Here is a 26,074-nt window from a genome sequence, read left to right as displayed (position 1 = left end):
AACAGGAAGCCAGCCATCATACGACGTTTAGCGGAGAACTACGAAGCTGCCTGCTCGACACCGTCAACACTAGACCCATCTGGTCTCGCGTCTAGCGGGAGTCACATTGGCGTTGGCACGGCCTGGTGCCAGCACAACGCCGCAGTGCAGGCGGGGGGCCGGCATAGGCGTCTTCCAGCCAATCGTGGATATGTGGGCTTGATCGTATCCCGGCTAGACTACTTCGAATCTGATACGCAGCCAGGCACACACCAGCAGGAGGAGATGCTGGATTCGCGTTTTGGAATCGCCGTGGGGGCTAAATGGACTTCGCTGACTGGATAGTCTTACGACGCCGTCGTGCTGACGACAGCCAGATTGGTGCGAGGCTTACATGCGCACGTCGCGACAAGCCGAGATGTCGTGAATTCGCCACGTCAACCTCGGCGTTGATTGTCGTCGTCGAATGCTCTGCAGATCGCCGCCGCGGGTTGAGGAGATTGGTGTGGGTGGGTGGGTGTGGAGGTGGCGTCGAGGCAACCAGGTAGATTTGAAGGACGAGCTCGACTTCAACCCGCGCTGCCACTCAGCCTCAACGGTCAGGCAGTTTTCGGCACATTAAAGCTTATAGGTATAGGTATACCCATGCCATGGTGGTATCCAATCAGCAGCAAAGGAGTTGCACACCCACGTTGTATGCCTCTACACTATCGGTCGAGCAGACCGTCCTCGCAGATCTCTCCCGCCTGCCTGATTCGGTATCACCGCGATGTCGATCGAAGGAATATCAGGATATACTTGATTCCTGGCGCATCCCCGCCCGTCGGAGTCATCGGCCGGCTTGGTAACATACCTACCTAGCGAGCTGAAAGACACGGCATATGAGTCGGTGGCTTTTCATTGACGAGGGGTGCAACTAAATAATAGGCAGCTAGCGGGCCCTCGCTGTATTAGGTATGCCGTAGAACCCTGGAGGCTCTTGTATGATTATAGTGCCCAGACAATAGGCTCCGGGATCCTTGTTGGGGCGCAGGTGTATGCCCACACTAGGAAAGCCACCAGCTAATAGTACTACGGAGTCGTTTAGAGTGGTGACTCATACACCTAGGCCAAGTAAGAGGAATCATCCCGGTAACAAAGGTATTATATACCTACCGCAAATCACCAGAGGCTCTTGTGCGGTATAAGAGAGACAGCAGTATTTCAACGTACAGGAGTATTAGTACGAGTCCCCCTCTTAAGTTAAGCCACCCCCTAGTGTCTCTCCAGTATTATGCGATAACCGTTCCTCTCGTATCTTTGCTCTACTTAGCTCTTGCACCGCATTTTGGATGGGGTACGTGGTTGTAAGAAAGTGGTTCTTATTCTGAACTGTGTCTTGAGCGATAAAACGTACACGTGGAACGGCGGTTCTATTGCGGCTTTTTCTCGACCCCCATGCTTAATTGGATATTGATTGAGAGGGCGATGAAATACCTAATCACCGGGGTCTCTACAACATGTATAGAGGACACTAGGGAGGGAAAGCGGGCAAAGATAGGGACCGCGAGTCCAGAAGTTGCCGTATAGGAAGCTATATTACATCCCCAATGTCACATACAAAATTGAACCAGCCCTTATATGCCTAGATACCGCAAAGCGTATCGTAGGCGTCTACGTTTTACGCGACACCTAACTATTGAGATATTATATGCGCTTTGTAAACGAAACCCGAGCTTCCTCCCTGCTTGGCCATACCGTCTCATGATTCGACCCTCTCTATCCGATACAGGATGGACACGATACCCAAGTTGGCGGGTGACCATGGAGACGAGCGACAAATTATTACCAGACAAATCTTACGCAGTCCAGACCTGTTATGTTACAATCTCGTGGCTAATGGCCCGTTAATATTGCGTATAACCTCACAAAGCCTCCATCCAAGTATTGCTCTGCCACATTCAATACACCGACACAGTACAACGATGAGGTTCATGGTTGTCTTGCGGATCTTGCTCGACGGCATAGACAGAGTAACTGCCGCGATGCGGTTTGACTCGGTAAACGACTTTCATCAGCCTTCTCGTCTTGTCGCAGAGCCAAAGACGGCTTCGTACAACGCAAATCTCCAAGCAGATGCCCGCCTCCACACTCTACAGTGACATTCGTGGTGCGGACGCGATGTCTCAGCTTTCTCGTAAACCGTCGTTCGCGCGAGACAGGAACAATCTTCAGGTCGGGACATACCTCAACGACGTATCACCAACCTGTCTAGCCGGCAAGTATGGGGACACCGAGGGGATCCTGAGAGATTGAAATTGATCTTCGCAAGCAAGAGATGCTTGGAAACTTCTCTCTCGACTATGGCTCGCAAGCTGGCTTCCACGAATGTTGGGCCTGTCAGATCACCTGCCGTCCAGCCACGACCGACGCTCTGTTCCAAAACGACTATACCAACTACATTCCTTCTGCTTCGGGCGCGCCTGGAGCCTGAAGTGTATGTGGTGCTCGAGCGAATGTCCAATGCACCAGCAAACGGGACGCTATTATTGGAAACCTCTCCGTCGTCAGCATGAAGCCTTTCGGTTCAGTTCTCGTCTTGATCGTGAGCCTCCTATTACCTCAATTTGCAGTCGTGTTTTCGGGTGAACCGCTTCCCAACCCGCCGTTGCCCCCATGGTACCCTCTCGGGGCTTGGCAAATCGAGTCGTTCTTCGGAGTCCGTGAGACGATCGGCCCTCCGCCGAACTCAACCAACATTACCAGCCTCAGCATCGTGCTCGTCAACCCCAACAGGGTCCCGGCGGTGGAGCTGGGCAAGGGTGACTACATTTACTACGATGCTAGTGTAGGGATATGCTGGGTACAGTGGAACGACCTAGGCCTCCCCTACAAAAGTCCCTGTGGGAAGAGGCATGTTGGCAGTATCTCGGTGTCAGAGTGGGATGTGGAGATACGGAGTACCGGTACGAAACCTTCGTATTATATCGATTTCACCGTATCGCTCTCCGACACGACGCTTTTTTTGTAGCAGGATTGCTACAAGCTGTACACGGCGTCTGCCAGGTTCGAAGTGGGGGGGTCCTGAACGAGCAGTGCTCCACAGACGGGCGTTGCTCGTTCGGTACGAGGGAGGACGAGAGGCCGATTCCCATTCAACCTGTTCTGCAAGAATGCAAAGCCGCTTGCGGATAGTCTCGTGGATGGAGAAGGGCACATGTCGCGTGCGGCAATCTGCGTGGGAGTATATCCTGGTTGCCCGATCCCAACCCGGATCTAGATAGGCGCGATCCGCGCGAAAGGGGGGCGTGGTGTTTTGCTGATAACGGAAATCCAGGGTAAAGCCAATTTTTCGTGCTCATAGATAGATTGAATCCGAATTTCGCCTTGGCTCTCTATCGGTAAGACGAGGGCTAACCCGAGTTGAATCAACCCAGGGAGTGCCCCCCTGGTCATGATGGCCTTGAGCGGGGTTCGCTGTAGATAACAAGTGCATATACCTATCAGTCAGGAGATCGCCGGGTCGAAGCGAGATACCCCAAGTCCAACTCCTCTCTCGTGTTTAGAATCTTCGTGCCTATACTGATTCTCTTCGTCCGAATCCGTTGCCTCGGTGAATATGAGCGTTAGTCGATTGGCGTTTGCGCAGCGCCATGAGCGTACTCCGGAGGAGCGCGACCTCGTCCGGAGGCTCGATTTCTTCCTCATGACTTTCGGTTGCGTGTCCCAAGGTTAGTGGGACGGATCGTAACTCGGCATATCTCACCGGCTAACCAAAGAGGACGTTCTAGTGATCAAGTGTATGGGAACCCGGCTCGAGCCAACCCTCCGGCGGTCTCTCGTGCTGACTTGCCGCAAGATCTCGACCAGCAGAACATCAACAATGCCTATGTGTCGGGAATGAGAGAAGACCTTTCTCTCTACGGCAACGAGCTCAATTAGTAAGCTACTACTCGTCGAGAGCCTAGAATCGTCACTAACTTGCGTCTCTCCCTCAAGCTTCACTACGTACTTCAGCGTGGCGTATTGTCTTATGCTTATCCCGTCGCAAATCATCCTGACCTACGTACGCCCGAGCTATTGGCTTTCCGGACTGGAGATATGCTGGGGAGTCATTACGGGACTTATCGCCATAGTGCACGAGGCGAAACAAGTCTACATCCTTCGCGTCTTCCTCGGACTCTGCGAGAGCTCAGCCTGGCCGGGAATGATGACCCTCTTCAGTAAGTAATTATCCACCTTTCCCTTTCTCTGCCTGCCAGATGTAGCTGATGAGTTTGATATCTAGTGCACTGGTATACGCCTTCGGAGCTGGCGAAGCGCATGGGGTTCTACCACTCGTGCCAGGCCCTGGGGTCTATGGTGTCTGGAGCGCTCCAAGTCGCCGTCATTGAAACTCTGCACGGCACGAACGGCATGGCCGGGTGGCGGTGGCTGTTCATCATCAACGCCATCATGACCGTGTTCGTAGGGGCCTTCGGGTTCTTCTTCTTACCCGATCTGCCGAATAACATCAACCCCAGAGCCTTCTGGTTCAAGAAAGAGCATGCGCGGCTCGCCATGGAACGCCTGGAACGCCACGGACGGGCCGAACCGAGGAGGATTACTTGGGCCGGCGCTAAGTACGTGATTCCCCCTGTATATACGTATTATATATCTGGATGTGGCTTACGGCGAGACCTAGGCGCACGCTCACTAACTGGGTGACTTACTTCGTGCCGGTTCTGTACATCGCGACGGTCTTGGCTTCTTGGGGTTACGCCTACTTCAACCTCTTCTTGAAGAGTCTAAAAAATGCTGATGGTACCCCCACCTGGACTGTATCTCAAGTGAACGCCATCCCGATTGGCGGCAGCGCCATCAACGTTGTCTTTGGTATGTCTACGGAGACCAAGCCTGCGCTTAGTGATCGCCAAGCTGACCGGCCACATTAGTTTGGATCTGGGCGATACTCTCCGACCTCCTGAGAACACGGTGGACCTTGATTGTAGCACAGGGTAAAGAGTTTCCCATGAAGTTCGACAGCTAAGACCATAGAAAACGAACTAACCTCCTGTAGCATCGATAGGCCTTATTCCTTGTATCGCAATGAGTATATGGACGACCCACCCCAACTCAACTTCGCTGGCAACCGCATATTCTAGCTATTTCATCTCTTACTTGACTTTGGGGACAGCGCCTCTTATATTTGCCTGGCTGTCTGACCTGTGAGTCCACGCAAATGGTATTGTTCTTGTGGGCGGAAACTAAGGCTCTGCAGATTGCCGCAAGATCCAGAAGCGAGGACGCTCATTGTTGGGATCGCTATCGCGGTATACTATGGGGTCTCTGCATGGAGCCAAGTCCTCGTCTGGCCTGCCGTTCAAGCTCCTTACTGTAAGCCGAGAATTATACGTCTCCCTCTCTTTATGAGTCATACTAACAACGAGCAGATAAGTACGGATGGCAATCATCTATCGCCCTCTGGGTTTTGGTAATTATCATGACGTGTATCCTTCGGTACATTGACCTAAAGTATCTCCTGTATATCTCACTGTCCACAACTAAGGGGTGACTTCTAACCTCCGGGATAGTCCAAAGAGAGAGAGTTTCCGCGCCACTCTTATCGAGGGAGCCGAGGCACCCAAGCAGATAGATGCTGAGCAAGATCTCGAGGACGATACTAAGCCGTCGAAGGCTACGGGTACTGCTTCCCAGGCATAAGCTAGTTCATCTCAGGGGACACAGTATCCCCTGGCAGCAACGCCCGTACGGCACTCGCCCATCTGTGTCACTTTCCGGGCTTTATGGGCATGAAATAAAAGGAATGAATTTGTAGGTACTGAAAACAGGACGACGCGTTAAGTTCAACATCCTCAGTACTCCTGTCGCAGTGTTCCTTCAAACCCTGCCCAAGTTCTGTATAACCAGCCGCTTATTATAGTGATGCGGAATTAGTCAAATTCGTGACCTGATGTTCTCGTTGGTCTACTTAACCGTACAAGCGTTGCTTTATTCGAGTTTCGTCTTCGAGCCAACCACATTACAGACTGAGGCGCTTAAATGGGCATTCCAAAGGCCCGCGTGCTTTCATGTATGAATCGATCGTCGTCTTCATGCTATCGTTCGAAAATTCGGGTCTAGCCCTATAATCATCAAGTCGATGAGCTTCAGCCATTTTTCGGTGTCGACAACGCGCAATATCTCCACGACCCCCGAGCCCGACGTAGTCTTCGTCGAGGGTATTACCGGCTTTGTGATACCTCGAGCGGAAGTAGTCCACGCGAGAAACTGCCTGCATGTAACGATATGAGCCTAGCTCTACGTCTAGAGTACTGCCGCTTTTGTCACTTTCGTGAGCACCAACTCGAAATTTCTACACACCTGTGACTCCCTACGGCGTCATTCTGTAGTTCTCCCTAGGATGATCAGGGATGCTATAGAGGTTAGATGGCTCCTCGGATATAGATATACCTAGATCGATAGTCTATGCATTATTAAAAAAGACGACCGCGACGACCAGGTAATCGAGATTGGACGCATGCACAGTATATACGCTGACGGGAAATTAACCATCGTCTCAGGCACGTGCTCCAGCATTCAAGCCTCTGTACTCGAGATCGACCCGGACGCGCTCGCCAACAGATATCATATTATTAGGGGGAAGCGGTCCTGCCTTAACCGTCCCGAATTTGGGTGTCTCGTTAAGCTCACGACTCGTTTACATGGGGATAGACGGTGTGAGAAACGTACCTACGGATGCTATGCAATTCTAGTTATCCTGCCATGGGTGTGAGTTCTTCTTTCTACGGTGAGTTGATCCTCGATCCTGTGTCAGTGGCGTTTAGTATTAATATCGTTTCTTGTGTAAGTGGGGGGCGCCCCAAAGCTGTCAGTCAGCTCGTAATACCGTTCTATTATATTGTAAGGGGCTCCGTCTAATTCAGCTTCCGAGATCAGCGTTTTAAAGTCTTGTTATTTTAATAGAATAAAGTCACGTAAAAATCAATTGTTTTATGTTTTCCGATACGGAAGGGAAGCGAAAAAGTATTAGGAATTTCCTCGTCGCGTCGTATAGGTACCACGGAACCAAATAAGTATTTCGATGTCATCTCCCCGAGAATGTTTACAAAGATGTATGTAACAACTCGACTGGCTCCCTCTTGCGAATATTCACTTTTAACTCCTTGAAAAGTGGCACGTTTAGCCAGATTAGAGGTGTCATTTTTTGTCTGGGTGTTGTTATGTGCTGGATATCGTAGTGAAGCACCATGTACGCGACGAAGATCTTGATCTCATTCAGGGCAAAGAATCGGCCGGGGCACGCATGCTTCCCAAAACCGAAGCCGAGGAAAGCATCGTCAATCGTGGCGCTGGTCTTCTGTTTCCCCCCCTCCGCCGGCTTTCCAGCGACCTCACTGGCTTCACAGGTCGTCTCGTTAGTAGCATCGATGATGTCACGGATGGCGCCTGGTTGAGCGAAACGGAAAGGATAGAAAGCGTCAGCATTCTTATAAACAGCTTCATCGTGGTGGATTGCTTCGACTGGGATGGTGAGTATTGTCCCGCGTGGGATGTTAAGGGTTGTGTTTCCCTGCTGCACTTCGATCCCGTAAGGGTCCATTACCTAACGGTATATAAGATACGTATACCTCATTTGCAGACGACGACTTACCGTTCTTAGCAAGCCAACACTGTTGAAAGGAATCAGTCTCATAGACTCTCGGATTGTAGAGTCGATGAGTTTGAGCTTCTGCACCGACTGCCTAGTCCACGAACCACCAGCTTCGTTAAGTACCCGTGCTGCTTCCTCACGGAGAGCTTGAATATAACCAAGAGACGGATCGGAGCTGGCCAGATCCAGGAGTAAATTTTGGACCGTGTAGCTAGTAGAATGCATAGAGATGTCATTCAGAAACACTAGCCGATGAGTTAAACGCCTGGGCTCTAGTTAACCCGGGTCTCCCGTGGCATAGCACTCATCAATGATCCACTGCAAACCATCGTTCTGTAGTCAGTGTTAGCTGCTGTTATAAGAATCTATATCGAACTATATCCAGAGACTTATCCACTTGATCGGTACCTACAGGTGGTATCCATTCGTAGTTTGGGTCAGTTTTCAACTTTACGGTCTTTATTAGTCTCTCTTCGACGAACGGCAAACACCTCACAGCGACGCGGCGTAGTAGAATATAGCAGGTCCACCCAACCACGTATCCGCTGATGAATCGGAATAGCCTCGGGGTTGAATTAATAAGCACGGCTCCCATAAATAGGCACATCCCATGATCTCGCAGGCGAGCTAGGAAGTCCATATCGCGACCTAAGATTAAAGTTAGTCATAGTCTAAGCTAGACCCCCCCTCTACGGACCACCCCTTCGCGGACTACCTAAAAAACCCTTACTATTACTATTACTACGTAAGTAATTAAAGCTATTTAGACTATTAAAATTAATTAAAACCTTCCGATTACGGCGTTATTATCCTAATATAATCCTCCGCTTACGATTCCTCGTTTTTAGCCGGTTCCTACGCCGTTTCTTATTCGTTAGGTACCTCCTCGTCGTTTGCCTCGTTCTTATATACGATCCTCCCTTTTAACGACCTTTTTACTCGCCGTATATTAGCTATACGTACGAAGCGCTTACCTAGCGCCGGGAGGACCTTCCGACGGGTCTTAGGAATACTCCTTTCGTTTTTTACTACCGTATACTTAACCTATATTTCTAGAGCCGTTATTTTACCTTAGTTACGATCCTAGTTATTACTAGCCTTCCGAATTAATAGCCTTAAAGCCGGGATTTCGGACCTAACCGTAATAAGTATTTCTTTCCGAAAGGCATTCCGTAATTCTTAATCGTTAAAGGCGTTTTAATATATTCTAGAATTAATAATATCGTAAAATTAGGTATTTTAAGTCGCGTAACCGACTCCGATAGCTCCGACTATATCCGAAGGATATCCTTATCCTTTAAAACTACGAATCTCGACGAAAAAGGCTTCTTACGATCTCGTAAAATAATCCTAGAGGTCTTCTAGGCGTTCTTAATATTTCGCGAAGTTATCGATTAGATCCTAATTAATCGGCATGCCTTTAAAATATCCGTTTTCGATAGGTATAAGCTAAGAGCTACGTTTTAGCTTTCTTTGATAAGGTTTTTTAGCTTTCTTTTTAATAACCCGAATATTCTTACGTCTAAAACCTAAACGACGTAACTATAGTAAGGTTAGTAAAAGACGAACTATATCTTATTCTAAAGATAACGTTAAAGGAAATCGTCGTTAATATACGATTCGTAGCCGTCGTAAATTAAAACTACTTATATATTACCGAAACGAGCCCGAATATAAGGAATAAAGATATCTTAGAGCTAATATAACGTAATAACGTTACTAATTTATCCTTTAGGTAATACCCGAAACCGTTAATCCTCTTATAGTTCGCGAGTATCGTTAGGAAATTATTACGCTTAAACGTCGATACCTCTAAAAAGTATTACGGGAGGAAGAGGCCTTCCGCCGTAACCTATATACTTAAAAGTAATAATTCATTAGCTTTTTTCGACGCCTTTCTTAAGTACCCTTTAGGTATTAATATCGGTAATTACCTAATGATTCCCGGTAACGCCTTTAGCGATACTTATTTTATTAACGTTAAAGAAGCGTTCGTTAGGGATAGTTATTAATTAAGGAACCTCTAACTTATCGAAAAAAATGTTAATATTTATCGCCGTAGCGCCTTTAATCCGCTTATAATCGACGACCGTAGCCTTAAACGACTTAACCTCTAGGTTTCGAACTAGAAAACGATAATGCTAGTACTTTCCTAGCTTTCGAGAACCGCCGTCGGCGTTTAGTAGGTATTAGGCTATAAACCTAAACTACGTAAACGCCGGCGCGAAGCCTAACTTAGCTTATCCGATAGCCTAACGAATTAATTCGGCTTTTTAAATAAGTAATAAAGCCTAACGATCCTTATTAAGCTCCTTTTTTATCGGTTTATTAGCTATACGGCGTATTAGGTAGGAACGAGAGATATAGGTTTTAAGGATAGCTTAACGGATATTCGTACCGTATAAAACCATACGTATAGCGGCGTTCGCCTGGATTTAAGTATTTTTTAAAGGCATTACGAGAATTAGGAAGAATTTAGAAATAAGTTAATGGTAAAATAAATTACGGAGGATTAAAATTAATCGAGAAATTATAGGTTATTTAAGTAACGGTATCGCGTTAAAAAACGCGTTCGTAGGTCTAAACGCGGTAGTCCGTAAAGGGGTGGTCCGTGGAGCGTTATCCTAACTTATCGAGGGAGACTCGAGATACACTAACAGAGGGGAAGGCCGCAGAATGCGCTATTCGCTGCTCCAGCAATGAGCTTCAGGGCCGAGGTCCAGACACTGATGGGCATCCAGTCGTTCGAGGTCCCCCACTCACGCTCAAAACCCTTCTCAAGCTCCAAAGCAATTGGTGGTGTCAGGATATCCAAATTTCGGGTTATCTGATTACGAATAACAGCCATCTGGAAGTCGTTCTCCGAGACATCCTTGTCCCAAATTATCCATCTTATCTATATCGTATGATTTGCAGTGGTATAGACGTCGAGGATATTATCTAGGAGTAAGTACAACCTCTTGATCTGCCGTGGGGGTACCACCATCAACCATCCGCGATCGATTATTGGTATTCCAAAGAAAGTATTCTGCTTCGAATACTGGAAAGATTCCGCGTTAATGAGAGCTAGGATTAGGTCGAGATACAGGGACATTCACCTTCGAGTACCCCTCAAAGATCCACTGCTTGGTGCTATATAGGGAACGTATTATTGCCCGAGTCCAGGCCAAGAATTGTCGCCGAACACCAACAACGTTCTGGGTTTTCCAAAATGCAGTACCTATATAGTCGGGATATATATTTACCAAGAAACTTGACGCAACAAAAAGGAACAAGATAAGAAGGCCCGCGTGGACCTGGGTGATGTACAACTCCATTATTTTTGAATATAGCATGAGCGAAAGGCTAACCGAGGTATTCTTAGGCCTGCGTCTGAATTTGACCTCGGGAAATGTCATCCTAACCTATATTACCTACGGATTCGAGAGTCTGTTAATATTATGATACTATGAAGCTATTACACAAGATCAATCCAAAGCTTGTTAACGCCACACTTGTCCATTTTTCCCGGCCCCCACGACCTTAATGCAGACGCTGCGTAGGTTAAAAGTATCCTACTAGCTAAAGACTTGTGCTCGCATCTACATGGTGGCTATCTCCTCCAACGGAGAGACGATGCGATCCTGATCTATTAATCATAACTGTGCCTCGGTATTCGTAACTGCGTTCCGCAAAGAGGCTGCCGTGATAGCTCGTAGGCAAGACAATGACCCATGGCTTGCTCCCACGAAAAGGTGGTATGGTACTACATAATAGCGGCGGTATGCTCAAGAGGAAGGTATCTCGAATTGGCCGTCTTTAAGTACCTCACACCTTTTACTACAGGCTGCTAGCGGATCGAAATCCTTGTGGCTGTTCCCGCGGCTGAGCTGCATACCTATGGTATGCATGCCTATGGTGCGCACACCTACCAACACTTAATGGTTGATCCTATCATCACGCAATCTCGCCGGAAAATACTATAATGTATGCGGCCTAAAGTCGATGTCTATGCGATAGCAACGCAACGTTACTATGACTACTCAACCATTCTGATCCTATAAAGAACGCACTGGCGGTAGGACAATGGGGGCCTATTGCCTGGCCTAACCGACGGCCACTTGATTCTTTGCATTAGGGGCGCAGTCGTAACAGCAAGCCTTCTACAGGAGGCTCGGCGTACTTATGAGGCATTTTCAGGTTAAGAAACATGGTCTAATAATACCCCAGAAGCCGATTCTAGCCCGCGTCTTGAGGCGCACGGAACCTTGTCTGCCATCTATCCTGCTTTACATAACAGACTAGGACCTGTTGCTAGTTCTGCTGTATGAGAAACACCAGGCAGCGGTTGCGCTCCCGTAAACCGGATAGACCTGGACTCTGGACGCCCATTAGGTACTCATACATTATGTCCTATATCGATCAGTTATTATAGACGACTAGTAAGACAGACCACACAATAAGCTTATTTCAATAGATAATGAAATCGGGTAATAAGCTAACGTACTTCTTGACGGGCCACCCCCTCACGAACCGGACTTTTCTATACAGGCTTACATACAAACGATTTTCCAGATAAAAACAAGAAAATAAATGAGAAAATTATGAAATTTACGTACATAATTAAGTAATTATATTAACATATGAACTCTACAAATTGAGTGCTTAGTGCAAGACGAGTCATATATGATTTTTCGTTTAAACCTGCAGTACTTAATAGTTTTCTTTATTACAAATGGGAAGGATAGGGACAGCACAGCTAACTAAGGGAAGAACGACGAAGATATAGTTACAAAGACAGGGGCTCCGTACGAAGGCACGGCGACGAGGGTGGCGGTGAAAAGAGTATATATCAACCTACACTACATTGAGGTAACTGAAGGATACAGGCTGAAGTATAGATGGTGAAAATACGAGTGCAAGACCCATATAGATCCTCATCCTAAACCCTACAAAGACAAGTCCTACCGCACCGCTACAATGTCTACATAAAATGCCGTGATTTCGAATAATCACAACCCCTCTTCCAGTCGTAATAATACAAATTGCAGCGAGTAAAGCGTAATCACTAGCGGGGTAAGTGCACCACCCTCGGACCTGGTGACCGAGGTCTACTAGCGTGTAGATATCTTTTCAAGGAAAGCGACGCAAAGTATTAGGTCCTTATATGGCGCTGAGATCACGTAACGGCACCGAAGCAATTGTTCCATCATCCCGGGCTTACTTCCTCGTCGAGCCTATTACGGAAACACGATCATCAATAACGTTATATGGATGTAGGGTAACGATTTACTCGGAACTGCCGTTTAAAGGCTGCCTAGATTGCTGGGAGTTCTTCGTTCTAGTAGACTGGCTAGGTCGGAGGATCGAGATAGACGACACGGCTATCTGGATCCTAGAGTAAAAGGCCAAGTTGACAACGACTGAGGACCAGAAGCTATGAATAACCGGGGCGCAAGAAACCACAATGGCAATCGAGAGCTCGACGATGCTTAGTGGAGGGTTAGCATGTGGATTTAGCCGAAGTAGGATAACTAAGAGACTTACGTGAGAATCATTGCGGCCTTGAGATCAGTTGACACACCTGATAGTGACAACCTCTTGTAGTATAACGCTATTGAACTAGCTACGACAGCTCTTTAAGACAAGATTAATGCGGGAAGCTAGGTGCAATTTCTTGCGAAAGGGCAGACTCACAAGATACCTATGAGGAAGACAACAGCTACCCCTACCTTCTTTCCGATGGGCAGCTGCAACTTCGTGATGACTGGAAGCGGCAGAAGGAAAATGAGGAGGCCCACCACGACGTTGAAGGCGCCGCAAGCAACTCCGGCGACTGACCCCGCATAGGCGCAGCTCACTAGAAGTGCAGGGACGTCATCGGGACTGTATGGGACGCAGTTGATGCCGACCCAAATATTCCAACCTAGGAGATACAAAAGGGTCACCAAAAGGGCAGCGTAGGAGGTCCATCGGAGCCATAGCTTGACACCAAAGAGATGAATAAAGAGCAGAAAAATCGGAGCCTTAGCAAACCAGGTGGCCGATGCTGCGATGGGATTGCTAGCTGCTACCAGCTGTTATATAGTAAGGAGGGTTCACGTTAGAACTGGCTAAACCGATAAGTAGAACTTTCTATAAGATAGAGGCGCCTCTCACCTGGGCAAGGTAGAATAGTGTCGAGTTCGGATCAACCATAGCTAATAATATGCTTCATGTCAGCACTTTTCGCCTGCGTAAGGAGAGTAGTTTAGGCACACATAGGCATGGCCACGCACCTTGCGTTATAAGATAGAAGTTCGCGAACGTGCCGGCTAAGATAACGACTGCTGCAGCAGATACCCCTTCGTAGGTGAGCGTTAGCTCACCGCCGACGGCGGCAAAGTAAGCACTCACAGTCTGCAATGCTGAATCTGTGTGACCGGCTGTTGACCACGAAACGTGCGGCAACGCACAGGCCCGCCAGGACAACGAGAAATGTCCCTACCCCGAGAAATGCCTGTGTGGAGATACCTCCCGATCCAAATGCTGCATTCATGGTGATATTAGGTGTGTGTGAGTGTTGCTCGGGAAAAGGCGAAGAGGAGAGGAGAGGAGAGCTCAAAATACATTCGAGAAGGCGGCGGGGGGGTGGAGGAGGGCATAAGCACTATATCGAACTTGTTCCGTTATCTAATCTTGGCCTGTTGGCCCTCAGATATTGCGGTCGTCAGTCAGGGATCGGGGCTATGTCCGTAATGGTTGGTATACCTAATACTCATACAGCTGGAGGGCTGTTGAGGCTTGCGGTATCACCACTTCGTCCAACATTATCGAACCCCGGATAGGATACAGGATGCCGGCTTACGGCTGGGCATGCCACCATGCGATCAGCTGGCTAGCCGTAACGGCTGAGTGGGCCGGATAACTAACAATCTGTTACGACCCCTCTTCTTTGTTTTAGTCCATGTGTGCAGGCTCGTAACATTGCCTGTGACAGCAGCACCAATACACGCAATAGGCAAATGGGCCAACTTACTAAGTTGCTCGATCCATATCTGGTAGACTATTTAGTTTGGCGGTGCAACAGCACCGATCTGACGACGGTTTGCCTAACACTCTATGCCTTTAGATTAGGTTCAAACACATAAGACTTGCTTTGAATTTTCCGAGCTCTCAAGCCCGCTGCCTGATCGGGCGTCGTTCTAACGAAATGGATTCGTCTCTCGTTCCTTTCTCGCTCGCTTCCTTGTGGAATTTAGTGGCGTCGACGCCATGGGACATGAAAAGCTATCACGGGGTGGCCGTCTCGCTCTTGATCATTCCCTCTACAGCATTATGTGTAGAAGCCTTGGTTAGCCATCACCAACGGAAACTAGACATAAATGTAACATTGCTGATATTATAGTGGCAGAGACATATTGCGGTTTGGGCCAGCGAGGTCGCCAAAACTATCACGAAGCGCGTCTACGCTTGGCTGTACCTCTTCATGGGACCCAGCTTAATCCAAGACGGCTTTGACCGGGTAAACACACGCCTCCACGCATGGTGCCCGGGATACGTTGCTTATGGTGTTAGGCCAAAGATCAACCCTACGAGATATTGTCCCCGGATACTCGCTACGTGTTTGTACCATCCAAGAAACACATTAGGGAGCTCGACAGCGCGCCAGATACCGTCCTTTCCCTCCAGGCGGCCTCCAAGCAAGTATGTTCATCAAGGCCGATCCCCGAAAATCGGTTTATGGCTTACTCCCATAGATGCTACAACCCGTACACACAATGCACGGCTTTAATTGGTTTGACCGACGGGGGACTGAAGGCATTGGCTTCGTGCGCGCACTTCGAACCCTACTTACAAATAACCTTCCTCAAATCCTTCCTCAGTTGGGCGTAATCATACGAACCCGCTTCCAGGAGATACATTCGGAACACCCTATCGTTAACGGTAAGCATCCGACCTTGTGGACGGTGCAATACTCGATGGCTAATGTAGGTATGTCTTAGGAGCGAAACATACACCAGTGTACCCGTCTATTGTGACACTGGTGGTTTTATCGAACGCCGTTTCTTTCTTCGGACAAGAATTAGGTCTGTCACTCTCGCTATCTTGCCATATGGTAAATCTGACTCTATGCCGACAGCAAAAAATGAGCCTTTTATGGTTGCTGCTCTCGCTTACATTGAAGAAACTCTGTTATGTGCCGAAGCTGTGAAATTGCTTCCTAAAAGCGTCGCTCCGTGCGCATGTTCCATCATCCAATCGCTCCTAGCGACCGACTAACACATTGATAGTACTATCGGCAGCATTATTGCTCGTTTTCTCAAGGCACACGAGAAGATATATGCGGTTTTGATTCCTGTGGCCGAGGAACGGTGCCAGGAAAGAGACCTCGCCAACTTGGGTCAAAACGTCCCGAAACATGTATGTGACAAGAATACCAGTCTACATGCTATTGTTGACTGACTACTATTCCAAGACGGACTGCATTCAGTGGATCATGGAAACAGCACCACGACAGAAGCCTTGGACGCCGAAGCGCATAGTCCATGAACTGATGGCTATTTGGTTTGGATCTGTCCATGCTCTTTCTACTGTAATTGTCACCAACCCTCTTCGACGGTCGGCAGCTGACCCATACAGACAATCACCTTTGCAGTCCAAGACCTGTGCCTCCATCCAGAATACGTGGAACCACTGAGGAGGGAACTGGTGGCGCGGTATGCGCAGTTTGAACGCACAGGGCTTGGCCTCCCACTACTCGATAGCTTCACAAAGGAGTCCGCCCGTCTAACCCCAGTTGAGTCCAGTAAGCCATAGCCCGCCTCAAAGTTCCCGAATTGTCAACTGAGCTACATTACTAGTGAGCATGCGACGTTACGCGACACAACCATTTGCTTTGTCTGACGGTACCAAGTTGTCCGTCGGCGACTGGGCATGTGTTCCTGTCAAAGCCATCATGCAGGACTCTAGGTCCTACCCCGACCCCCTCACTTTCAACGGGTTCAGATTTGCGAGCCCCAATGACCTGAAGAGTGCGGAGACAGATTCCCAGTTCAACTTCTCCCAGCCTAAACCGTCTATGTTTGTCGATGCGGACGAGACATTCTACGTATGGGGCGCAGGGAGAATGACCTGGCAAGTTGACCTCCCAGCGGACCCGAAAATTGCAAGAGCGCTAACTATTAAGTTGACAGCCCGGGACGATACTACGCTGTGGCGGTCATGAAGGTGATATTGGGTCAAATTATCTTGAATTACGACTGCGAGTTGGTAGATCAGCAGAGAACGCGCTGGCATACATGGCGGTCCAGCATGCTGCCCAAGAAGAATACTATGGTGGTGTTTACCCCTAGGGATAGCAGCGCTTAGATGGCTTGCAGAGCTGTCGATCCCTGATATCTGCGTGACACTGAAAAAGCAGCGACCGGCAGAGTGCGAATAACGCTGCGCCCTTGGTAAGCATCGCCTTGGGGACGTGGCAATATTACCCATCGGCCTAGGTAGATATTATTACACTGAATGAAGTACGTACTGTCTGAGGTTGGGAGGTTTCGGTGCATATGGGATGTTAGCCAAACGCTGTTGGTTGTTGAACATAACCTGAGTCGCCCAACTCTTCCCTTCCACCAGTGTTCTTTGGCGTTCTTCTCTTCGATACCTGGAACCGATTCTCCACAACCCGCGTTTTCTAAAGCCTACCTACAATAATACAATAAATCTAGCAGCCCAAGTAGGTATCCAAGGTAACCTATTCTGTTCCTAGTCCTTCGCTACATTCACTCTCAATCATGTCCTCTGATTTTAATCGCCAGAACGCTGAGAATCTGGACGACGATGGTTCCGGCCCAGATGCTCGCGAATCACGCACCCCCCGGAGAAGCAGCCGCTTCTGGGGCATATTCGCGTCGCTGTGCATACTCGCGTTCATCTGCGCACTGGACGTGATCATCATCAGCACGGCGCTCCCAACCATCACGGCGGTCATCGGCGGCGGCTCACAATATGTATGGATCGCCAATTCGTTCGTCGTTGCCTCGGCAGTCGTGCAGCCATTGGTTGGGCAGCTTGCCGACATCTTCGGACGTCAGAACCCCTTGATCGCTTGCACGGCCCTGTTCGTCCTCGGCAGCGGCATAGCTGGCGGCGCCTCGTCCGCGGCTATGTTGATCGGCGGCCGAACGGTGCAGGGAGTCGGCGCCGGCGGGCTTTACGTGCTCCTGGACATTGTGTGCTGCGATTTGGTTCCGCTTCGCGAGCGCGGAAAATACGTCGGCCTCATGAATTCGTTTGCCGGCGTTGCTGCTGCATTGGGCCCCCCCGTCGGAGGCGCGATTGCGCAGACGGAGTAAGTAGTAACCGCTATCATGGACCTTGCGGCGACGGCTGTAGACTGATCTGATTTTCTTATAGCTGGCGCTGGATCTTCTACCTCAACATTCCCATTTGCGGCGTCGCGCTTTGCGGGACCTTCTTGTTCATGCGCATGAAGAAAGGGTCGCAGAGCCAGCACACGGGGAAGTCAAGGTTGCTCCGGATCGACTACGTCGGCAACTCGATCTTTATTCCTAGTGCAATCGCCGTTCTCCTAGGCCTTGTGATGGGCGGCGTCGACCACCCGTGGTCTTCCTGGCAAGTGATCCTACCGCTCGTCCTCGGTGGTGTAGGCTGGATTGCATTCCATATTCAACAGAAATTCACCTCCCACCCCAGCCTCCCCGGTCATTTGTTCGGTCACCGCACTTCGGCGATTGGACTGATCTTGACCTTCATCTCATCCGTCGTGGTTCAGGCGATCGGCTATTTCTTGCCGGTCTACTTCCAGGCCCTGAAGGGAGCCACAGTCCTGGAATCCGGGACGTTCTTCTTGCCATACGCTATTGGAACCCTATTCTTCGCCGTAATAGGCGGTATACTCCTAGCTAAGCTTGGCAATTACAAGATCTTGCACATCGTTGCCTTTGGCCTATCCTCGCTCGGTCTGGGCGTATTCACATTGCTCGACGGCAAAACGCCCAAAGTTGCCTGGGTCTTTTTCGAGCTGATCTCTAGCGCCGGCTTGGGAATCACCGTTTCCACGATGTTACCGGCAATTATGTCAGCTCTTGCCGAAGCGGACGTGGCGTCTATCACTGCCGCATACTCTTTTATCAAGACCTTCGGATATGTATGGGGTGTCACGATTGCCTCGGTCATCTTCAATGCTGCCGTTAATGCAAACCTCGCTCTTGTTTCTGACCCGGCTGTGCGTGACCGGTTGAGAGATGGCCAAGCTTACGCGTTCGCAAGCGAAGTACACAGCGCTCGGCAGGCTGGTAGGTACTCTCCTCAGCTTTGGGACGAGGTCGGGCAGGTGTACGCGAGGAGCTTGCGGGTGATATGGTGGACATGCTTAGGGTTTAGTCTTGTTGGGCTCTTGCTCGTCTTTGGCGAGAGGACACATGAACTGAGAGACGAGCTGGAGACAGAGTATGGGCTGGAGGAAAAGGAGAAGGAAATGGCTGCCACAGCTAAAGACGGAACCCTTACCGTCACCCAACCCTCCAGCACGCAACGTTAGATAGAATTTGGGGATTGCCTCCTTACTAGGCCTACGTATTAACCCGTCCTGGTTGCAAGGAACTATGACCGTAATATGCATACATGCATTTCTGTCTCGAATTACCAATACTTATAGTCACCATATATGCCACATAGCAATTGAACCAGTCCTCATATGCCTACATACCGCACAGTGTGATGTAGGCGTCTACGTTTTACGTGGTGATATATTATACCTAGATGAACGAGTTTCCCACCAAATTCCTCCTACCGGGAAACTGCATGATACCGAAAAACTGCAGGATGCGGCTCGCCACTCAAGACTCGATTTCTTTATTGCGCTACGGAGTAGTAGCGCACTTGTCTTTACCTTCCCGCCACGCCAACGCCTCGCTTGATTCTTACCCCTTTGTTCGGATGATGCGGAGCCTTGTCCGTGTGACGTAGCGTAATACAGCGATGGGACCATCATATATTGCGAGCGATTGGACTAAAGGGGAAAGCATCGGCGGATCAATATACTACCAGTGCGACGTTCCATAAATGCTTACGCTCGAAGTTGGTGGCTGCGACATTAAGGGTTCGATTCGGGGAGCCCTCAGGCAGGGAGGCAAAGAGGTCTGGACTCGATGCAAATGCGGGAACCTCCTAACTGCGGTCAGCAACGAGATGTGGTAGGTAGCGCAGTTTTGGAGGCGGGACTTGATAATATAATCAGTGGCAGGACAGGTTACATCGCACAAGATCCGTAGGTAGCATCTGGTGTAAATCTCGCAAGGCTACCTAAGGTACTACCCCAATAACGCGAAGAGACGAACGACGGCTGCTGCATCGCCTATCGGTACTATCGGTATTTACGTTACATCCTGTGTGAGTTTCACAAGTCTCTGTACTACCAACATGATTATCACCGCCGATCACCATCCATACTGTGGCCTGTGTGAGTTGCGCAAGGCTCTGTAATACCTACCACCAACACTCTGCGCGTGTCTCAGAAGATTTTTGTTCCGTACGTCGTCCATCAGCACCCACTGTGCAAGGTCCAGGATTGTCTGCGTCTACAGTGTCCTTTCCAGTGAGAGGATAAGGTATGCCATCCCAACCTACTTTTCTTTCTGAACACGAGGCAGCCTTCGCTTTGGTGCCAAACCAACAATCCAACTTGCAGCGTCGAAAGGATGTGCTCACCGAGATGCGGGGCACTGAATGCGGCCGCCTAGCCGCCATGCCTGCTCTGACGGTCTCTATCACTTTATGGGGCAGGTCATGTACTCAGCCGCGCGATTCCGGTGCTGACATTAATGGTGTGGAAGTATGAAGCGAAGAACGCATGAGTATCGTTACCTCACGACCTACATCCCCAGACAAGGCAATCAGTAACCGTCCGAATAGCCGCGGCGGCACAGGTAATACGGAGCATCCCAGCACCCCTCCAACCAACAAACGAAGGAGCGGAAGGCAATAGCAGGCTTATTTCTAACGGCGGGCCGCACAGTTGCAATCATACGGGTACCAGAACACGAACGGGGCTCCAGTCTGACTTTTGAAAGAAATTCCTAGCTGTTTGGATCCGATTTGGGGAATCAGTCTTTTTAGTACTCGAGTTCTGTCGGCACGTCATCTCAGGACGATAACGACACTGCACAGCTTAGCAAAGTAGATTGACAGTAAAGACAGAAATGGCCGTGTCTAAAGCTATCGAGGCCCTACAGCAGGCTCTTCCTGGGGTCAAGTTTGCCTCCCGGGGCACCGAGGAGCACGAAGCTCTGAACCGCAGCTCTTACCAGTCGGCCCTACAGTCGGACATCATCCCCGCCTGCATCGTACAGCCCAAGACCAAGGAAGAGGTGTCGACGTTTGTCAAAACCATTCGCCCCTTCGTGATCGCTGGCGAAGCGGCCTTTGCCATTGTCGGCGGCGGTCGCCAGCCTGCACCGGGGTGCTCCAATATCGACAACGGCATTACGCTGAACTTGAGTCTCCTGAACGGCATTGAAATTCGAGACGGAGTCGTCTCTATCGCGGCCGGCGAGACTTGGGGTCCCGTGTTCGATAAGCTGGTCGAACAGGGGCTCGGTTGCTCTGGCTCGCGCTCGTCCAAGGGTGGCATTGGAGGACTGGCATTGTCCGGTGGTCTATCGTTCTTCTCATCACGGGAAGGTTTTATATGCGACGATGTAAGTTTTAATCGATTGAGCCTTTTTGAACACTTATCACTGTCCTGTCCTACACTTAATGTATCGTCGTATTGGCAAAGACGTAAGCCGTTCTAATCCCCTCTTTTCCAGGTGATCAACTACGAGGTAGTTCTGGCCTCCGGTGAGGTTGTCAATGCAAACACCGACGAGAACGCGGACCTGTGGAGGGCACTGAGAGGTGGAGGCAACAATTTCGGTGTTGTTACCCGCTACGACATGAGAACCTTCAAGCAAGGGCCTTTTTGGGGAGGTTCCTTATACTACTTCGGCCAAAGCTTTCCTAGCCAAGTTGAGGCACTAGTCCGCGAACTTCAAAAGCCTGACGCAACTGTGGAAACACATTTGATGATGAGTCTTGGTTACACGGCCTCGTTTGGGCCTGAAACCGTGGCGATGAACCAGGTGTATTACACGCAGGAGGTTGTAAAGCCGCCTGTTCTGGATGTTTTTACCAATGTGGAAACGCAGATCGACGGTTTAAATACCATGCGGATGATGAACCTGTCAGACGCATCGAGGGAGCAAGCAGGTGACATTCCGCCTAACCAACGGTAAGAATGGCTAAAACCTGAGCCTAACCACTTCCTCGTTTAGCGGAAAAAGCTGACCTCGAGTTAGGTCTGCCTATATGAACCTCCACGTGAAGGCCGATGTCGACACACTCGTGGCTGGTGCAGATATTTGGAAGTCTGCGCTCGAACCCATAAAAGACCTCCAAGGACTAATCTGCTCCTACACGCTTCAGCCATACGCGCGGTCTCAACTTGAAGCGTCGGCGAACAAGGGTGGGAATTCATTGGGCCTTGATCCTAGCCTCGGCCCTATCGTTTCCGTCGCATTTCTGATGTACTGGAACCTAAAAGACGACGACGAAAAGGTCCTCGGAGCCTTCAAGGGTGCCTTGGAGAAGATGAGGGAGGTTGCTTCATCGAGGGGTCAGCTGATTGACTTTATATACATGAACTACTCGCTCAACTTTCAGGACCCGATCGATTCCTACGGTGTGGAAAACAAGAGGGAGCTTCAGCGAGTCAGCAAAAAGTTCGACCCTGAAGGTGTATTCCAGAAAGGTGTCCCCGGGGGATGGAAGCTGTTCCCATAAGATGTCAGAACCAATCCTTCTAGGCTACAAGAGGCACATTCGGACCTCATTGGTGGAGAACTATGGTCAGTGATGAAGTGTACTTAATCCATAGCTTCACGAAAGCTCGTGTTTACTGGCGAGTTGCTCGCCCAGGAGCAGTGAGCATCTTCCTTACGTGACGTGACCTCGAAGATAGGTGAGTGCTAGTTCTACTTTACCTATTGCGTGTCCCGAGAGTTACCCTCACCCACTCCAGTCGTTATCGAAGGTTGAGTGGGGGCGGCAGAAAGATCTGAACAAAGAAGCAATAGCACAGGTGCTTAGCTGTGCAAAGGAGACAGTTACTGAAGCCACTGGATCACTTTTGGAACAGTCTCAGCCAGGAAGTTTGGGAATGAGTTCCGTTACAGGGGGTACCGTACAACCAAGCACTTGATAATGCTGCCAACGATAACGGGTTTGGCGGAATACTTCCAGAGGAAGAATCTCCATTCGCAAACGCCCAGGTGAGTGACTGTCACTGTATAATATGACCAGAACTAGAGAATTTGGTAAGATATAAAACTGACCAGCCAACCATAGACTGAGAGTGCAAGCGTGGTTAAGATTCTCCCCGAGGTCGAAGTTGCTATCAAGGGGCCACAGGGCCTCAAATCCCTAGTTTCATCACTGATCGACGAGTCCTTCAGCATCGACGATGCCGCCAGTCTCCTCTTCCTCAGCGAGTCAGACGAGTTTGGCACATTCAGAGACCCAGTCTGGGAGGGTATTCCTCTTCGGCTCCGCGGTTGGCTGGAAGACCAAGAAGGCCTGCGAATCGACCAAAACCCAATATCTTCCATAGCTGAGCTTCTAAAAGCTCATGAACTTCTCAGCCGCAAGCACTCCGGCTTTCAAAGTTGCGAGGGCGTTGGTATCACAAGGGTAATGATCGACGTTGCTCTACGTTGTTTCAAGCAAGCCAATCCTGTCCAACGAACAAGCATAATCGCGAACCTTACTATACCAGGAAAGCATCCTCTTCCTAGAAAGTGTGGTGCGTGCAGTTCCCGAGTCCTCGATGACGCGTTTCATCGATTCAAGAAGCTAGATCCGTCTAAATACATGGTTCGCTATCTTAAGGGCGGCTGTGGTCTTGAGAATTGTCGGGCGAAAGGCATCACCGTGTGGGCTGTTCAAATGGGCGATAACATCCCACGGTCTCAACCTGATGCAAATGCCTTGAAGAGGCCACCGCAGAGAGCAGGTTGGACAGACGTTCTGCTTCGCACAAAAGAAGGTGCAGCAAGCTTTGGACTGCCCAGCACTGAGCAGTATATATGCAGGACATGCGAAACCGATATCACAACGGACGAGGATCCACGGTGGACAATAGAGTCGTTGCCCTGTTATATTCCGCGGAGACCCCGATGCATAGTATGCGAAAACACTTGCACTAATAGACGACCTGAGGATGCCTCGATCCAATGGGTTGACGCAGCCGCACTGTCTAAGAAATGGACCTAGATAAAAGAAGAGTGGACAATCCGAGGCATTCGTGGGAATCCTGATATATACTTTCCAAAAGCACGGCCTCCCAAGGAAGATCAGAAAGACGCAGCAAGTAAACAGACTACTTCTTTGTGTTGAAAAATTCCTTAGTATCAAATAAATACCGGAACTGTTTTATATCCCTGACCTATCTTATAAGTAGTGAACTTTCTTTTCGGGAAAAAAAAATAGGTTATTTGGGGATGATTGGAACTGATATGGACATAAAAAAAAAGAGAAGACGACAGAAGTAAAAAAGAAAATTATTTAATTTTGAGGACGGAGTGATTTGAACACTCAACCTTCAGGAAATTCCTTTATCTGGAATCTGACGCGCTACCTGTCCCGGGATTAGTAATTGAAGAGGACGTTTGGTGACTGTTTAATTGAACTGACCGTTGCGCCACGTCCCCGTTCGTTGAGGCTCGTTAGCGTTATTTTCTGGTATGATACCCAACTCAGCGTCAGTCCGGTGACTAACTACTTTATTTTCTAGCCGAACCCACAAAACCACCACAATGACCACATATTATATAAGGCCAATCATGATTCTCGGGCAGCGATATGAGCTACAGAAACATGACCCCTAGCTTTGCCTACTACTGCGGAAGAATGTGATGAAGCTTGTCACGGGGTCCAGCAAGCCCGGTCGCTTGGAGGAGGATTTCAGGGTCTCTCACTCAATCTAATGACCAGAGACTGCATCCGTTACAATTTCGGGGAAAATATGTCCAGAACGGGTGCTTATGCCCGAAAAACATTCGGAGATAGCCAAAGTACGTACGTTCTCACCCAAAACCACACCAAATAAATGCCCGAACGGACCCTGACCCCATTTTACAATATTTACTCGGTATTGCAGAGTAAAGTGCTGCCCGAATAATAAAACCCTCCAAAGGACGGGTCTAATGATAGTGAAATAGGGATGATATAGTCGTCTGTAAAACTCCACAACGAACTCAAATCCTATGTATACCACACTGCTCCATTGTAAAAAGCATTCCGCTGCCCCTTAAGCGAAAAGAGTCTTTCATAGAAGCCACTCTCGGCGGCGTCGTTCGAGACCGTAAGGTTGAATGGGGAGTGGCCGGAGAATTTCGCCCAATCGGGGTCCGTCACCCGCAACCCGTTCGCCTCCTGGAAACGTTGTGTGCTTGCAACGATATCGACCTTGGCCTGCTCTTCCGGGAGCACTGTCGGGCCACCGTAGTACACTTGGAGCAAGCCGCCGCCAATTGGAACTGGGTACACGGCGTAAAACGAGCATTTCTTCCTCTAAAATGTCGTATCCGCTCAGGTTCCCGAGCATTGGTGGGATAGTTGACAGCATCTTCTTTGCAACAACTAATTTCAGGCCAGCAGGTGTGTGAAGGGCAACGCGTACCTCTTGGGGGCAGGATCGACCCATCCCGGCGACGGTAGAGTTAATAAAGACATCGGAACCCGGGAACTCAGCGGCCTTTTGGTACGATTCCATGGTAGATTGATTCTCTGTGGTGAGCAGACCCTCCTTGAGACTGCCAACCTCCTCCGGGTTGAGATATTTAAATACGTACAGCATTCTAATATCTAACAGTGGCACGGCACCCTGGTTGACAGAAAGGGTCCAAGATACTAAGTCCTGTAACCTATATTTGGCGACAAAGTCTCCAAAGGATAGCAAGAGATCCGAGTAGACTAGGATAGATCGCGTTAAAGCAACCTGCAAAGCCGAATATTCATTGAGCTAGTCCATGTAACCACTCAAGGCGGACCTGAGTAAAGCGCCACTCGGCGAGATAAAGTCGACTATTTATCCTGTAGCAAAGTCGACACACTCGGTTATAAATAATCGCGTAATAGGAACCAGTGAGAGGTTCAATCGGCTAAAGTAGTCAGCGACTGTATCTGGATAAGCAAAGACAGCCGTCTTTATGTCGATATATGTCCCGGTTGATGGGTCAACCCAGTCCTCGTCGTGGCCGCCAATCGTAGCTTTCTGTTCGATCATAACTACTGTCTTATTTGGCTGATCATTTGGGTGTTGCTATCTGGATTCCCGTCTGCGTAATTTCATCTGGCTGGATGGAGTTTAAACTAAGCAGCTAGTTGCTCCCTCACTATCTAGTCTCAGTCCTTATGACTATCGTTGGCATATTGTTATATTCGACT

The 26,074-nt window shown here is 49.2% G+C and overlaps 10 protein-coding genes across 10 annotated transcripts; 6 read left to right on the top strand and 4 right to left on the bottom strand.

Moving 5' to 3' along the window:
• The first annotated feature begins 2,402 nt into the window (after positions 1-2,402).
• Positions 2,403-3,051, top strand: GGS23DRAFT_422750 (uncharacterized protein). Its single transcript, XM_051513780.1, has one exon. The coding sequence runs from the start codon at positions 2,531-2,533 to the stop codon at positions 2,987-2,989; it is 459 nt and encodes a 152-aa protein (XP_051374065.1). The 5' UTR covers positions 2,403-2,530; the 3' UTR covers positions 2,990-3,051.
• A 398-nt stretch (positions 3,052-3,449) lies between these two features.
• On the top strand, positions 3,450-5,759 carry GGS23DRAFT_422780 (putative allantoate permease). Its single transcript, XM_051513781.1, has 10 exons — positions 3,450-3,689; positions 3,758-3,899; positions 3,958-4,181; positions 4,247-4,580; positions 4,643-4,833; positions 4,893-4,955; positions 5,018-5,165; positions 5,219-5,334; positions 5,391-5,457; positions 5,532-5,759. The coding sequence occupies exons 1-10, from the start codon at positions 3,578-3,580 to the stop codon at positions 5,659-5,661; spliced, it is 1,527 nt and encodes a 508-aa protein (XP_051374064.1). The 5' UTR covers positions 3,450-3,577; the 3' UTR covers positions 5,662-5,759.
• A 1,077-nt stretch (positions 5,760-6,836) lies between these two features.
• On the bottom strand, positions 6,837-8,251 carry GGS23DRAFT_558814 (cytochrome P450). Its single transcript, XM_051515779.1, has 3 exons — positions 8,067-8,251; positions 7,613-7,930; positions 6,837-7,564 (listed from the first exon to the last, which is right to left on the bottom strand). The coding sequence occupies exons 2-3, from the start codon at positions 7,835-7,837 to the stop codon at positions 7,064-7,066; spliced, it is 726 nt and encodes a 241-aa protein (XP_051374062.1). The 5' UTR covers positions 7,838-7,930; positions 8,067-8,251; the 3' UTR covers positions 6,837-7,063.
• On the bottom strand, positions 7,923-8,251 carry GGS23DRAFT_558813 (uncharacterized protein). Its single transcript, XM_051515778.1, has one exon. It carries the CDS (start codon positions 8,217-8,219, stop codon positions 7,968-7,970), a length of 252 nt encoding a protein of 83 aa, XP_051374063.1. The 5' UTR covers positions 8,220-8,251; the 3' UTR covers positions 7,923-7,967.
• Positions 8,252-12,452: 4,201 nt separating this feature from the next.
• Positions 12,453-14,397, bottom strand: GGS23DRAFT_558809 (uncharacterized protein). Its single transcript, XM_051515777.1, has 6 exons — positions 13,988-14,397; positions 13,870-13,935; positions 13,751-13,791; positions 13,289-13,668; positions 13,139-13,228; positions 12,453-13,082 (listed from the first exon to the last, which is right to left on the bottom strand). The coding sequence occupies exons 1-6, from the start codon at positions 14,127-14,129 to the stop codon at positions 12,881-12,883; spliced, it is 921 nt and encodes a 306-aa protein (XP_051374061.1). The 5' UTR covers positions 14,130-14,397; the 3' UTR covers positions 12,453-12,880.
• A 455-nt stretch (positions 14,398-14,852) lies between these two features.
• On the top strand, positions 14,853-16,942 carry GGS23DRAFT_594885 (cytochrome P450; the record flags this gene model as incomplete). Its single annotated transcript, XM_051518229.1, has 10 exons — positions 14,853-14,924; positions 14,985-15,095; positions 15,149-15,277; positions 15,487-15,565; positions 15,714-15,810; positions 15,865-15,994; positions 16,050-16,166; positions 16,214-16,379; positions 16,435-16,654; positions 16,768-16,942. The coding sequence occupies 10 exons, from the start codon at positions 14,853-14,855 to the stop codon at positions 16,940-16,942; spliced, it is 1,296 nt and encodes a 431-aa protein (XP_051374060.1).
• Positions 16,943-17,106: 164 nt separating this feature from the next.
• Positions 17,107-19,261, top strand: GGS23DRAFT_422707 (MFS general substrate transporter). The gene is made up of 2 exons (XM_051513779.1): positions 17,107-17,918; positions 17,984-19,261. The coding sequence occupies exons 1-2, from the start codon at positions 17,362-17,364 to the stop codon at positions 19,128-19,130; spliced, it is 1,704 nt and encodes a 567-aa protein (XP_051374059.1). The 5' UTR covers positions 17,107-17,361; the 3' UTR covers positions 19,131-19,261.
• A 1,303-nt stretch (positions 19,262-20,564) lies between these two features.
• Positions 20,565-22,556, top strand: GGS23DRAFT_422663 (uncharacterized protein). The gene is made up of 3 exons (XM_051513778.1): positions 20,565-21,288; positions 21,400-21,860; positions 21,928-22,556. The coding sequence occupies exons 1-3, from the start codon at positions 20,791-20,793 to the stop codon at positions 22,409-22,411; spliced, it is 1,443 nt and encodes a 480-aa protein (XP_051374058.1). The 5' UTR covers positions 20,565-20,790; the 3' UTR covers positions 22,412-22,556.
• Positions 22,557-23,464: 908 nt separating this feature from the next.
• Positions 23,465-24,263, top strand: GGS23DRAFT_558798 (uncharacterized protein). The gene has a single exon (XM_051515776.1). The coding sequence runs from the start codon at positions 23,498-23,500 to the stop codon at positions 23,897-23,899; it is 402 nt and encodes a 133-aa protein (XP_051374057.1). The 5' UTR covers positions 23,465-23,497; the 3' UTR covers positions 23,900-24,263.
• Positions 24,264-24,320: 57 nt separating this feature from the next.
• GGS23DRAFT_558797 (uncharacterized protein) lies at positions 24,321-25,636 on the bottom strand. Its single transcript, XM_051515775.1, has 3 exons — positions 25,500-25,636; positions 24,847-25,419; positions 24,321-24,699 (listed from the first exon to the last, which is right to left on the bottom strand). Exon 2 carries the CDS (start codon positions 25,398-25,400, stop codon positions 24,954-24,956), a length of 447 nt encoding a protein of 148 aa, XP_051374056.1. The 5' UTR covers positions 25,401-25,419; positions 25,500-25,636; the 3' UTR covers positions 24,321-24,699; positions 24,847-24,953.
• Positions 25,637-26,074: the final 438 nt, after the last annotated feature.

The sequence above is a fragment of the Durotheca rogersii genome (genome assembly GCF_024521655.1).
Source record: "Durotheca rogersii strain YMJ 92031201 chromosome Unknown GGS23scaffold_5, whole genome shotgun sequence".
Classification (NCBI taxonomy): domain Eukaryota; kingdom Fungi; phylum Ascomycota; class Sordariomycetes; order Xylariales; family Xylariaceae; genus Durotheca; species Durotheca rogersii.
Note: the sequence above shows the minus strand (reverse complement) of the source record. Positions and strands in the feature narration are given on the sequence as shown.

Bases quoted from the DNA above. Each gene is read 5' to 3' on its own strand.
- GGS23DRAFT_422663 (XM_051513778.1), top strand. From the start codon at position 20,791: ATGGCCGTGTCTAAAGCTATCGAGGCCCTACAGCAGGCTCTTCCTGGG. The intron at 21,289-21,399 runs GTAAGTTTTAAT...CCTCTTTTCCAG, and splicing joins AAGGTTTTATATGCGACGAT to GTGATCAACTACGAGGTAGT. The intron at 21,861-21,927 runs GTAAGAATGGCT...ACCTCGAGTTAG, and splicing joins GACATTCCGCCTAACCAACG to GTCTGCCTATATGAACCTCC.
- GGS23DRAFT_558813 (XM_051515778.1), bottom strand. From the start codon at position 8,219: ATGTGCCTATTTATGGGAGCCGTGCTTATTAATTCAACCCCGAGGCTA.
- GGS23DRAFT_422750 (XM_051513780.1), top strand. From the start codon at position 2,531: ATGAAGCCTTTCGGTTCAGTTCTCGTCTTGATCGTGAGCCTCCTATTA.
- GGS23DRAFT_422780 (XM_051513781.1), top strand. From the start codon at position 3,578: ATGAGCGTTAGTCGATTGGCGTTTGCGCAGCGCCATGAGCGTACTCCG. The intron at 3,900-3,957 runs GTAAGCTACTAC...CTCTCCCTCAAG, and splicing joins TACGGCAACGAGCTCAATTA to CTTCACTACGTACTTCAGCG. The intron at 4,834-4,892 runs GTATGTCTACGG...CGGCCACATTAG, and splicing joins CGCCATCAACGTTGTCTTTG to TTTGGATCTGGGCGATACTC.
- GGS23DRAFT_558798 (XM_051515776.1), top strand. From the start codon at position 23,498: ATGGTTCGCTATCTTAAGGGCGGCTGTGGTCTTGAGAATTGTCGGGCG.
- GGS23DRAFT_558809 (XM_051515777.1), bottom strand. From the start codon at position 14,129: ATGAATGCAGCATTTGGATCGGGAGGTATCTCCACACAGGCATTTCTC. The intron at 13,669-13,750 runs GTGAGAGGCGCC...ACTATATAACAG, and splicing joins CACTATTCTACCTTGCCCAG to CTGGTAGCAGCTAGCAATCC. The intron at 13,229-13,288 runs GTGAGTCTGCCC...CTTGTCTTAAAG, and splicing joins GTCTTCCTCATAGGTATCTT to AGCTGTCGTAGCTAGTTCAA.
- GGS23DRAFT_558814 (XM_051515779.1), bottom strand. From the start codon at position 7,837: ATGCATTCTACTAGCTACACGGTCCAAAATTTACTCCTGGATCTGGCC. The intron at 7,565-7,612 runs GTAAGTCGTCGT...ATATACCGTTAG, and splicing joins GTGTTGGCTTGCTAAGAACG to GTAATGGACCCTTACGGGAT.
- GGS23DRAFT_422707 (XM_051513779.1), top strand. From the start codon at position 17,362: ATGTCCTCTGATTTTAATCGCCAGAACGCTGAGAATCTGGACGACGAT. The intron at 17,919-17,983 runs GTAAGTAGTAAC...ATTTTCTTATAG, and splicing joins GGCGCGATTGCGCAGACGGA to CTGGCGCTGGATCTTCTACC.
- GGS23DRAFT_558797 (XM_051515775.1), bottom strand. From the start codon at position 25,400: ATGGAATCGTACCAAAAGGCCGCTGAGTTCCCGGGTTCCGATGTCTTT.